The sequence below is a fragment of the Mus caroli genome, chromosome 10, assembly GCF_900094665.2.
Source record: "Mus caroli chromosome 10, CAROLI_EIJ_v1.1, whole genome shotgun sequence".
NCBI lineage: Eukaryota > Metazoa > Chordata > Mammalia > Rodentia > Muridae > Mus > Mus caroli.
In genome coordinates, this window is record NC_034579.1 from 86974004 (window position 1) to 86987270 (window position 13267).

At 45.8% G+C, this 13267-nt stretch overlaps 1 protein-coding gene across 2 annotated transcripts in view; it reads right to left on the bottom strand.

Moving 5' to 3' along the window:
* Positions 1–548: 548 nt before the first annotated feature.
* Elk3 (ETS transcription factor ELK3) overlaps positions 549–13267 on the bottom strand; it is a 61011-nt gene continuing 48292 nt past the window's right edge. Inside the window, exons 4-5 of one of the 2 annotated variants that reach the window (XM_021174068.2) lie at positions 5925–6047; positions 549–1332 (exon numbers count right to left, since the gene is read on the bottom strand). In XM_021174068.2, coding sequence (XP_021029727.1) covers positions 1234–1332; positions 5925–6047 — 222 coding nt within the window. In that variant the 3' untranslated portion in view covers positions 549–1233. The remainder of the gene's footprint in view (positions 1333–5924; positions 6048–13267) is intronic. The other variant, XR_003837791.1, reaches the window with a different exon arrangement.

Sequence of the window (13267 nt, forward strand, 5' to 3'; positions counted from 1 at the left end):
GGCCTTCAGTTCCTCCAGTTCTTAGTAATGCATTGGATTTAATCCATCAAAAATTATATCTACACACAGGAAGTATATCTATACATGGCTGGTAGTATATGAACATTTCTTTGTTTGAATTCACCATCTGTAAGCATCTTCCAAAACATTCTTAGTTTGTTTCCCACCACGCCCTTTTTGGGAGAGACAGGGAGACAGGTTACTGGGGGTTATACCCACAGCCTCAACACATGCAGGCTACACATTCTATGGAGCTATATCCTCAGCCCTAAAACATTAGGTTTTAAATATTAATTGTCATGCCAGGAATCTAAAGAAACCTGAAGTGATAAAGATACCAGATGGTTGTGGTTGTAGGAAATGAAGAGAGCAGGGCTAATCTCAAAATTAAATACAAACCTGGAAAGTCCCCTTGAGAGTTTGGCTGGTGTGGACTTAACGGAGCCTTAGCATCCCAGACTTCTGCAGGAAGTAGAAAGGCTTCTACAAACGGCTGACCGGCTGATCTCTCAAAGTTCTTCTTTTAAAAAAGTGCACTTTGGAACATGTTCTTTAAACAATGTTTATTGTCTAAATATGGCTTCATTCATTCTTATAAAAAAACATCACTTGGACATTACACTTACTGGATTTCAGTTCCAAAGAGGTCCTAAGGCAGTTCTTTCCGTGATGGAGGTTCACTTGGATGTGTCTACGTGAGAAAATAACCCTCTACAGAGAGCCGTTTGATGCCAAGGTGTCCTTCAAACATTTTCTCTCAATACTAGAAATACATAAATTCATGTACATAACACTAAATGCAAAGGAAGGCACAGCTGGTTACATCGTGTATACAAGCGGAGTTCAGCATATGTAGAGTTAAAGCAATAAAAGGCTTCACATCCTCATTAGTTACATTGAAAACATTAAGAAAGGCTCCTCCCTGGCAGTGTTCAACACTCCAGAGCTAACAAGATTTAAAAAAAAAAAACACAAACATTAAAATTCACTGAATGCGAAACAGACTTTTATAGAGAGCTGAATATATATATATATATAAAAAGACAAAACTTTTGTTTTAAAATGCTAACATACATCTAGATTATCCATGTTACGAAAAGTGCAAACCAAATGAACCAGGTTTCACAATGTCCTTCTCATGACACAGGTAAACTAGCCCATGGGGACAAACTGGCATCATCCGTCATCTGTTCTGAGTCCTTAGTTGATGACAGTGACGTTGGTGGCCCATCATCAGGATTTCTGAGAGCTGGGGGACAGCAGAACTGGGGATGGAGCTCTGTCCAGACTGGGGAGCGGCACCGGCATGTGACCGTTGAGCAGTGTGGGGAACTGGAAGGGACAGGGAGCATTTAGTGACTGCGACAAAGCCATTCAGGAGCTTGCTTTCCTTTAATCATGGACAGACCCACCCGTGGGTGTTGTTCCCTGAGCCCAGTGACCGGAGTGGTTGCTGAGTTGCTTTACAAAGGTTACCTAGAGCAACAGAGAGGGGCCCAGAAAAGGCCCCTATTTTGTGTGCCAAAGGTTCTAACCTGTCCTTCGCATGTGCGGTGAAGTTTAGTCTACTGCTATTTTTTTTAAAGGTTCTAAGCTAGTTTGCTGATTTTCTAACTATCAAGGGGTAAAACTGGAAACCAAGATCCTTTACATATGGGTCAGTAATCTCACATTTTGAAATTTGCTGTCTGGTTCCCACAGCACAACAGAGACGCCTGTCAGCTCTGTTGGAAACGAGGACCGGGAAGCTGGACACGGCAGCTCAGCCGTTAACAGTGCTGACTGCTCTGTTGACAGAGGAGCTGAGCCTGATTCCAGCACCCATGTCGCATGGCTCAACACTATCCCAGTGCCTGGAGATGTGTGGTCCTGGCCTCTGCATTTTTCTAAAAGAAAGATGATCTTATTCTTTCCTGGAGGCTTGAGATCATGCTTTTCCCTGATCTAATTATCAGTGCATTAGGTCACCCTTGCACAGGCAAACAGTGAGATTTCTGTGTTGTTGGTAACTAAGGTGGTAGCTAGCGGAACGAAAGCACTGGATTTCCTAAGTGGGACAGATACTTCAGCTGTGATTCCGTACGAAGAAGGGTGAGCAAGAGCATCCTTGTCATATGTGACTGTCCACTCACAGCTCGAGTTCTGCATTGCTGAAGATGCAATGTGGCCAGTGGACCTCTTCCCCACCCACCCACCCCCTGGTCCTCCTGTAGCTTAATCCCTGTCCAGTCCAGGAAAGCTAAATATTAAACCTGAGCACTAAATATCAAACGGCAGAGCCTGGCACATGCGAGAAGTACAATAAATATTTGTCCAGTGAGTACATACTTTTTCCCCTAAACGATTTCGGTAACACATTTGAACGCCTTGGCTTCTCAGGGCCCGCCGTTTCATTGGGTCACTAAGAGTATAAAGTAAGCTTTGTTATCACCACTTTGGAAGTGAGAAAAACAACTCGGGGAGGTTCTGACTAGCTCAAGGTCATAGCTCCTAAGCAAAAGCAAGTTTTTAATCACCAGCTATACTAAACGGCCCAGCTCCTCTTTTAATTGATTTAATGGTAACTGGCATATGCAGGGGCTTCTTGTCTTTCCTGGAGCTTTGGGGGACTTTGTTTCTGTCGAGTTCCCAGATTCATCTGCATGCACTTAAACCTTTCTAAGCCAAGCCCCACTTGTGAGGTGACTTCAGGTGAACTGCAGAAGCGCACACGCGCTCTCCCCCTGCCCATTTTACTGGTGCCTATGAAAGAATCACCTTTAGTGTCAGCTTTTTCCATGTTAGGATGGATTGCTGCCCACTCTGTGCACTCCTTTGCCATACTTGTCTTGATTGGCTTGGGCTCCCCCCGCCCCCCACAGAAGGTTTATTGGCTTTTCTCCCACCACAGCTATAAAAGTGCATCAAGCTAAAATGTTCTATCGAGCACATTCTCAGTTGGAAACCGAGTCTCCTCTACCCTTTTTCCACATGTACCTGCCTGTGAGGTATGCCTCAGTGTGTTTGTAGATCAGGCTCTAGATTCATGCTCGGCCAGTGCCTTTGACACCTCTCTCTCTTTTCTAAAACACTTTGCAAATAGAAAACATACCTCTTCCAGAAAGGGTAGTGTGTCGTCTTCTCTCTCTGCTGAAATTCTGTCATATCTGCTCTAGTCTGCTATAAGCATGGTTTTAGGTAGGCTGGTGCACACCCGTCATCCCCACATTCAGGAGGCTGAGGCAGGAGGACTACCGTGAGTTTAAGGTCAGCCTGGGCTACAAAGTAAGCTCCAAGCTAGCCAGATCTACAGTGTATGACCCTGTGCCGGTCACTCTTCCTCTAAAATAGACAGACAAGCAGATAATTGTCTCAGGAGATCTTCGTAGCAATGCCTTAGCTCCACCAACTCCCTCCCTAAGGATTTCGGTTTGCTTTTCCAAAGCTCACACAGGAGACACGCCCACTCTGCTCAAAATGTGCTGTAGGTTATGTTCTTTCTCTCATTTACCAACACCCGGTGTATGTAAATGAGACTTACGTTTTTATTCATTTTGAAGGGGCTCAGTGGTAATCTGTATTCCCAGAAACCCATTTCAATTGATGTCCTATTATTTTTCACTGGAAATCTCATTCCTCTGAGGATGTCTATTGTTTGCCATTTTTGAAGCTGCCACCTCCAACTTTTATATGAACACTTGCTCTTTTTTATGCAAAGAGTAATAATATTTTTTAAAGGACAGTGTTGTTTCCCTTTGCACATGGATCCAGCCATAACTTATGAACACCAGGCCATGGAACCTCTCAGCCATCCAAGCTAAGCTGTAGCCCCCTTTCAACCTCCCCGGCTGGTTTTTGAACGGCTCTTAGATTGAAAACAGATCTGTTTACAGAAATTAGAATAGAACCTCTTTGCAGACAGCCTTTGTATGCAGTCATCTGCAGAATTCTAAATGTAAATTAGGAACCCCTAATCTACAGTAGTTGGTTCTCAGAATGTGGTTCCTAATGTTTCCTAGAACATTATCAGAAGTGTGACTGTTTTATCAGACTGTGCGTGAGACCCCATGAATCAGAAGCCCCCAGGTGGGCCTAGCCTCTTTACTTGACACAATATCCTTGCAACCCTGATGCATGCTGACTTTGCAGAACCACTGGCTCTGTGGTATGGACTTCTCCCAGCTCCCAGAGACCCTGGCTGTCAACCTACTGTGGAAATGAACTATCTTTACTGCTGGGAATACTGGAATAGAAACAAAGTTCCACTGGTTCCTTGTGGCTTTCCTGGAAGATCTTTAACCTCTGTACCAATCAGATGGCAGAACTCGCAAAACCCAAAGACATGAGAAGCTGTTTATTTTTCAGATATTCACTGAGCTCTGTAGAAGCTCCACGTTAGACTCCATAGTCATGCGGTCCTGCCCACGAGGGGCGATGTATTTAGACAGCTCCCTCCCACTACGCTTCTACTAGACTGTGCCACTTGAGGATGAAATGGTAGCCACCAACATGTTCACTGTGTCTGAGCAGAAGTGAGCTGGGCTGGGACTCAGGGCCAGGGAAAGAGGGAAACTCAATTACTCCAGGGAGTAGTCCCACCATGACACCCTACTCCAAGCCTGCCAGGAAACCAGAAGCACAGGATAGCAATCTAAACCTCTGAAGCACCTCCATCCTCCCAGAGAGCTCGTAAATCCTGTTGTGTAGACATAGTGTTCTTGCAGAGAGGTGCTCAGCAAATACTAGCCTTGCTAAGCAAAGTGACCACTTTAGAGGCCAGCCTGGAGCTTATCACATCTTTTATTGGCATGTGTGCTTTGGCATCTTGTCACTAGGCCATCAGTAATGACTGACGTGTGTGACCATTGATATGCTAGAAGCTGGGAGACAGCACAGTGAACAGGATATGGTTTTTGTTTTTGTTTTTTTTTTGGGGGGGGGTCCACTTGCCAGATCAATGGGTAGTCCTAATGTAAAATGTTAAGGACCGTGGGAATAAGGAGCGACAGCCAGTTTGGGGTGAGCGTCCTAGGCCAGGGGAAGCAGGCTGGGTAGACCAAGCTAGACAGAGAGGAGCTTGGAGCTAGCAAGGCATCTACCTTTGCTTCATTCTTGCCCTGCCTGGATTCACATCCTCAAGACAGTAACTGCCCTGAGTTGGGAAGTAGCAATCTTTGAGACTCAGGATATACTGATCTCCATGGGATACTGAGTAAAGCTCCTGGAAGATTCCAGAAGAAGAATGGATAATGAATGTGTTCACCTAACTCAGGGAGGGCTTCATTATTCTTTTTTCGAGATAGGGTTTCTCTGTGTAGCCCTGGTGTCCTGGAACTCACTTTGTAGACCAGGCTGGCCTCGAACTCGGAAATCCGCCTGCCTCTGCCTCCCAAGTGCTGGGATTAAAGGCGTGCACCACCACTACTCAGCTCAGCTTCATTATTCTTTAACCATATGTTGCACAGTATTTTGTTACACAATTCGAGCCTGATTATAATCTGTAGAATGATGCGGGTAACGTTTCTACTCCAGTTTGGAAAAACTGTTCACTCTTTCTATTTTTTTTTCAGTGTTTTTCATGTGAATCTATTGACTAGTTGGGTTCCTGTTTTAAAGTCTCTTATTGAGCTTTTATAAAAATCATGTTTTAATTTTAAATCATTTCCTGCAGTCAATTTCCAGTTTTCCTAGTCACGTGGAAGTATCCAAAACCCTTAAAGAATCCATGTGTGCGTTCCTGATAGAAGAACCTCTTCTCTGCCTCAGAGAAAAGAAATGTCTGTCTCTAAAATGATGTTCAACCCAATCCTTAGGATTTCCCTTTGGAAACTTTTAACTTGGTAGCTCAGTGGCAGAAGGTACCGTCAGAGAGAGCTTTTGTGGAATTTAGAGAAAAGCCATCCGTTAGATGACTCACGTTTAAAAGCTCATTTGCAGACACTTACCTGGAAAAGTGTGTTTGGCCCTTGCAGCCTGGCAGGACTCAGTGGGGCGACCGGACTAAGGCTGCTCCAGAAGTGTATGCTGGGCAGCAGCGGACTCGAGGCCAGAAACAGTCCACTTGGTGTCTAGAAGACAAGGCAACAGGCAGCTCTTGATTGGGGGTCACCTAACACCAGCCATGACCAAAAAGCAGTGGAGTGGTCAGTGTGTGAACCAAGCCTCGCCTTCTCGGGAAAACTGGGCAACTTTAGTTCTATCCACATAACTAGGAGTAGCTTAATTCTCAGTACTAATTTTACGTGCAGGTCTTAGGCAAGCTACCCCGCCTAAACATTCTTGTTGGAAAAGTCAGGTTTGTAGCAACTTGTCCAACAGTTCCTTCTGTTCCTTACCCCTGCTCCCAATAGACAAATGTACAGACCAATTAGGATCCCTGGAAGGGGGTCCTTGTTTCTTATCAAACTGTTTGGCCTCAGTGGACACCGATCACACCCAAAGTTTACAATCCCCCCCCCGACACACACACACACACACACACACACACACACACACACACACACGGGCCACATGCTTGTAAAAAGGATCATCTCAGGCTTCATGCCCCATTATCAAATAGCCCTGTAATAATTGAAATTCTATGAGCATGGATTGTAGCCGCTTGTTCAGAAGCCCTGAGCTGATCTCGTGGACTTCATTCTGGATGTGGGGCTGGGAGGAATCCATCGCCCTGGCAATGGGAAAGTAGGGCTGTGGAGCCAGAACGCAGCGTTTCTTAGAAGTGAGGGACTGGCATTTGCTTGCCCGCACTCGGCAGGAGGCCTGGCCCACAAGCCAGCTAAAGGGCAGGAGAAACAAGCCATCCCAGCCAGTAAATCTGCATGGCTTTTCTTCTCAGCAGAGGCAAACTCCCTGGCCCAGGGTGTCTGCACCTCTGGTGACCAGAGGAGCCCCTCAATAAGACTCTTTGTGTAAGAACACAGCAAAGGCGCCAGCATTAAAGATTGCATCATGCTGGATGCCGCCGTGTTATTTTTTCCTAGAACTGGCCCCGGCAGCCTCTGTAATTATCAAATGCATTTGAGCTTAAACCTAAATTGAAAGATTTGCTCTGTTCAGCGGGAGAGAGAGACAAACATCCAGCCGAAGTGCTGACCGGTAAACAGATTTAAACCAAGTTCTTTGAGTCTTTGGTTCCATGGCATTTCCTTCTACATACTGAATGGCCTACGAGGTTACTAGGATAAATATGTGTTTTGAGTCAGTGATCCATTTTTTTTTTTCCTAGTTGGAGGCAATTTCACAAGTATGCTAGGCCAGCTGGCCTCATGGTTAAAAATCACTGGGTAAGCATGAGCTCTGACGGGGTTCCCATGTTCAGAGCCTCTGCTCATTAGCTAGACAACCTCGGACAAACAGCCCAGCCTCTCTGGGCCTCAATCTTAATCTGTCAACCGGGGGAAAGGAAAATGCATGCTATTATTGCAGGGTTGCTGCAAGGACATGTAATTCAAATGACACTCTTAATATAGTACTATATATTATATTAAATTTATATAGTAATATACACATTATATATTATTTACCTTATATCATATATATTACAACATACAATATAAATAGATATTTACATATTATATAAAAGTTTGGCTAATATATATGTATAATGTATATATATGACCAATACACAAGGATGTCAAGTCTAAGAGACTCAGGTCATTTGTAAATCAGTAATATAAAATGTACCAGACATTTTATAAATAGAATTTATACATTCATGGGGAATTCTCAACTGGGTGCTAAAAAGTTCTGGGAATCCAACTTGTATGGGTAGGTTAGGCCCCAGTCCGCAGACCCAGGTGCTTTGAGATACTTCAGAGCCAGGTTCAAACCACAGTGTTATTAACAGTTAATAATAACCAGTGTCAGGGCTCTCAGATTCTTCTCAAAGTCGGCAGGCACAGTCTTCTAAACCAGAATGGGCAGCTACCATTTTCTCATCCAAGGCCACAAACTCACACGGCTGGGCAATATGTAAAGTGCAGGATCTACCGTTTACATCCCCTCTGGATCTGAGGCGCTTGCACATTTGTTTCCAAGGAATACAGGATGCACAGAGAATGCAGGGGCCTTCTGTTTCTCATGGTTAATACATTTGAAATGCCTTCTATAATATATGCAAATAAACATTGTGAAATGACTTCATTCACTCCTCCTCCAATTGCAGTTCTCCCCGGAGATCCTGCAACCTCAAAGGAAGGACTGTTTGGGAACTTGGAAGGGGAACTTCCTAAAGAGCTTTGCCTGGGTTATCTCAGGACATCGCAGAGCCTCCAAGGTGTCTCTGCCTGACCTGGAGGGAGGACCACTTGTAAAGGGCAGGCTTTGTGGGGCTGTTGGGGAGCCTGGGAATGCCTGGCTTAACAATGGCGATAGTTGTCCCTGAGGTTACTCTGGTCAGTGGGCATTCGTGTGCAAGAAGGGCTTTCCCACTAGGATCTCCTTTCTCTTCCTCCCCATTCAACTCCACTTAATTCTGGATCGCCTAAAGAGCGTATACCTGTGACCTTTAACGAGAGCAGCTGACTCTCATCCAGATGTTTTGCAGCTGTGTGTTGTCTGCACCAACCTTTTCTACTCCTGTCTCTCTCTGCCCATCAGAAATGCCACCACCTGGAAGCAGACCCCCAGTCTACCCTCAGGCCGATGTGATTTCTTTGATTTTTGCTGAATCTTTAGAATACTATGGAATCCTTTCACCCCTTAACATTAAATATGTTCTGCCTCATACTGTGCACATCCTTCTGGTTCCTCTTTTCATGGCTGTTGGAGGATTTGTTCGTTGTTCTCAGCCCCCAGTGCTCGATGAGCTGAAGAACTTTTCAGTTCCGTGCCCTCCTTCCTCGGGTCTGACTTCTTTTTTTTTTTTTTTTCCAATTTTTTATTAGGTATTTTCTTCATTTTCATTTCAAATGCTATCCTGTTAGTCCCCTATACCCTCCCCCCCACCCACCCACTCCTACTCCCACTTCTTGGCCCTGGTGTTCCCCTGTACTGGGACATATAAAGTTTGCAAGACCAAGGGGCCTCTCTTCCCAACGATGGCTGACTAGGCCATCTTCTGCTACATATGCAGCTAGAGACACAATCTCTGGGGGTACTGGTTAGTTCATATTGTTGTTCCACCTATAGGGTTGCAGATCCCCCCCAGCTCCTTGGGTACTTTCTCTAGCTCCTCCATTGGGGGCCCTGTGTTCCATCCAATAGCTGACTGTGAACATCCACTTCTGTGTTTGCCAGGCACTGACATAGCCTCACAAGAGAGAGCTATATCAGGGTCCTTTCAGCAAAATCTTGCTGGCGTATGCAATAGTGTCTGAGTTTGGTGGCTGATTATGGGATGGATCCCCGGGTATGGCAGTCTCTGGATGGTCCATCCTTTGTCTCAGCTCCAAACTTTGTCTCTGTAACTCACTCCTTCCAGGGGTGTTTTGTTTCCAATTCTAAGAAGGGGCGAAGGTCTCAAACCCAGGACAAGTCTCACTCAGTACCTGTGGCTCCTCCCAGCACTTTTTGCCCCGCCCCCTGCCCTAAGCCCCTCCCTCCCAGGGCCTGAGCTTCACTTCCCATCTTCCCTAGCCTTCACCCTCCAGTCTGATTCCTGTTCTAACTCAGTCATTTTGGCAACACTGGTCTCCTGGTTGCCTCTCTTGGTCAGCGGCTCCTCTCTCCCTCCCCATCTCTCCTCTCATGGTTGTTTTGTTTGCCGGCCTGGACTCTTCTTTCTGCCTGTTTTCTCTACATTTACAAAATGTAAAAAAAAAAACCTCCATCCATCAGGAGTGACCGTGTTCTCTTCCTTTTATTTCTTTTTTTCATTCATCTTCTCCTGAAATGACCTGCATGTTCAAAACTGAACTCATTTTTCAAATTCACCTCATATGTATATATATATTATATGTATAATATATATGTATACATATTATATATAATATATGTATATATATTATATATATAACATATAATATATATGTATATGCATATATATTATATATATATACACACACATACTTACTGAGACCAAAAATATTTGCAGAAGCAAGAACAAAATAAGACACAATTTCTGGCACACATGGCCCTACCTACCACTCAGCATCCCAGGCACCAAGACAGAAACACTACCTTCCTTGGACTCATTTTCAATGTATCTCTCTACTTCCTTCTGGGCTGCATTTAGATCCAGTCAGCTTACCACCAGTGACATTCCACAAGTCACCCGGACCAGTCCACCTGCCTCACATCCCCTATCCAGGATACAATTCCATGTAGTCACTCTACAACACTTCATTCAAAAAATTCCGTTCATTTTCAGGAGGTGGGGGAGGAGGGAAGGCCTCCTTAGCCACAATGCTAAATCCCATAGACTTACACACACATCGTCACTTCCCTCTGTGAACCCTCCTGCTTGTCGTTATGTGTCCTGGGTTTATCACAGAGAGATTCATAGATTTACAACTCCTCAACCTCCCTCCCTCCCCAGCCACAGTTCCCAGGGTTTTTAACCTTCCCTCATGTTGGTGGCTGAATGTATCATGGCTTCCCTGATTTACCATGGTTCAGATCTATACCCTTTTCTTCCCATCAACCTTTTTGTTGTTGTTGTTTTTGGTTGTTTTGTTTTGTTTTTCAAGACAGGGTTTCTCTGTGTAGCCCTGGCTGTCCTGGAACTCACTCTGTAGACCAGGCTGGCCTCGAACTCAGAAATCCTCCTGCCTCTGCCTCCCAAGTGCTGGGATTAAAGGCGTGCGCCACCACTGCCCGGCTCCTTCCCATCATCCTCCTGTTCATCTCTCACTCACCCCTCAAGTTAGTCACTAAGGCCTGTAGCTGACGGTCTCTAAATTTCTCTCAGATCCAACTCCTCTGGATATGTCTGTTAGAGCCTGGCATCTTCCCTGTCCATTAGCTGGAGTGTTGCAAGGTATCCTAACTGAATACAGTGTCCCCTTCTGTATCTATGCTATCAGGGTGACTTCTACCGCACAGTTCCTACTGTCCTACATGCCCTTCCAGTGTTTCCACTGCTGCCTTAATCCCATCCCATCTGACTAAACTCCAACTCTTCCTCTAGACCTGTTCCTCATCCTTGCCGAGCTCACGCTCTTCCGAGCCCATTGTGCTCCCGCACGGAGATGCCAGAAAGATCTCTGCGGCTCCCTCAGCTCCTCGCCCAACTGTGACTGCCCCTTCTGTAGCCACTCTCAACATTTCACTCCTCTGGACAAGTTCATCCCTTCTTCCTTAACATTCCGTTTGTGCCTCCTTGCTTCCAGGGACTCTACCACCCAGGCTTGTGCCCCTAGTGCCAACCACGGCAGCTTACACGGGAAGGGGGTGGGGAGTGCTCCCGTCAGGTTTCAGGAACTGAGGCAAATGTACATTCTTGTGCTGCTTAGGTCTCCTCTGCAGGACGTAACTGTCTTGTGTGCATGTATGTGTGTACTTCATCAGGGATAGGTCCTAAGGTTGTAAAATAGGTCACTTCTCCCATCCTTTTCATGTCTTGCAAAAATTTATGTTCAGTGGTCATTTACTAACTCTCATGAGGAGTCCGTGTTCCACTTGGCTTATGCCTCTAGAAGTTGTTAATTTCCTATCAAACTATGTCTCAACTTCTCCGGCAGTTTTCATGACCAGAAATTATATTTGACCCCTATTCTTTATTTCCGAGCAGCAGCTGTAAGCTCATGAGAACCAGAACCACATCTATATACTAATCTTGGTATCCCTGAGGCAGCAAGCAAGTGCCTAAGTGTTCAGTGACTAGCTCCACGTGAACTGATTAGAAAGGAGGCAGAGAAGAGACTGGGTGTGGCCTGCCCAGTGGCAGTGAGAAGATGTCTTTGGTGATGTCTTGAGTGGGTGCTAGAGATACTTGGAAACCATTGGGACTTCAGGAAGAGTGAAGGAGAAGCCCTTACACATATACCTTAAAAGTGGCACAGAGGCCAACTGAGTCCATGAAAATGGCGCCCCAGAGTTCAACATTATTTTCAATAGCTGGGCCAGGGGTAAAGGCACTTGCCACCAAGTCAGAGTTTTATCTCTGGGACTTACATGGTGGAAGGAGAGAACCAACTCCTACAAGTTGTCCTCTGACCTCCATATGTGCACTATAGCCCACATCACATACACAATAAAGTTATATATATATCATATATATGTATATATATATATATATATATATATATATATATATATATATGAGAGTGATGGAGGCAGACCAGAAGAGATGGATGACCCATTGAGTAGTCACTAGAAGAAGAGAGGAGAGGGGCAGCATGGGACCCCAGGGCACAAGGAGAGAAGGCACTCCCTTTATTGTTTCTCTGGGGCAACTTACAACCTGGGAACCAAGAACCATCCTAGCCTGTACTGCAGAGACCTACAAGGAAGTTCTCTGCCTGGAGGAAAGGTCATCATGGTCAGAGCTGGAGGCCTGGCTGGGGAAAGGTCAACAGAAGAAGAAGGAAGTTGAACAACCCTGGAGAGAAGGGAGAGGGGGGAAAATGTTTTTCTTCTGATAATAATGGCAAGAGACAGGAAGATGGAAACCACACCAGAAGTGGGGTGTAGGGGGACAGGATGCCCACACTCTGGTTCTCCTACACTGCTCCAGACTCCCACTTTTCTAACTGGGCCTCAGAGCTGTCTCGCTACCCCAGAATAGAGGAAGTAGGCTGTCTCCACTCAGCCACTAATCCCAGGCTGCTGAGCAAACAGCCTGAGGCGCACATACTCAGACTCTGATGGAGATGCGTGCCCAGTGCTGAAACAGCTCAGATTTCAGCATCTTGGACAGCACAGGTGAGACGAACACGAGTCTTGGCAGAAATGAGAAATGCAATGCCTTGGATTCCGAATTAACTTCACCTTGGGGGGACAGGAGCAACGGGACACAGATGGGATGTGGCAGGAAGAGGGACAGATGAAACCAGCATGCAGAGGAGTCAGGAGTTTCAGCTGCCACCTCGGCTGCCAAGGTGCCTGGCTAGAGGCCAGGAGGGCTTCACACCCCAGCTCCTTCCCCTCTGCCTAACATTCGGTAGCCTGTGCCAACGGGGACAAGCAAGCGCCTTGCTTTTCAGCAGCATTCAGATGGGACCTCCGTGGCTGAGCTCTGATGCCATCATTTTTCTCTGTATCTAGCTGACTTTTGCTTGAGTCTTCCAGCCCCTTGTTGGAGAAGTCCCTGCCCGGACACTATTTATCATAAACTTAGCACCAAGAGTCATGTCCTCCGCTCTGCAGCTCCTGTCAGCGGCTTCGCCAGTGTTCCTGACGGGAG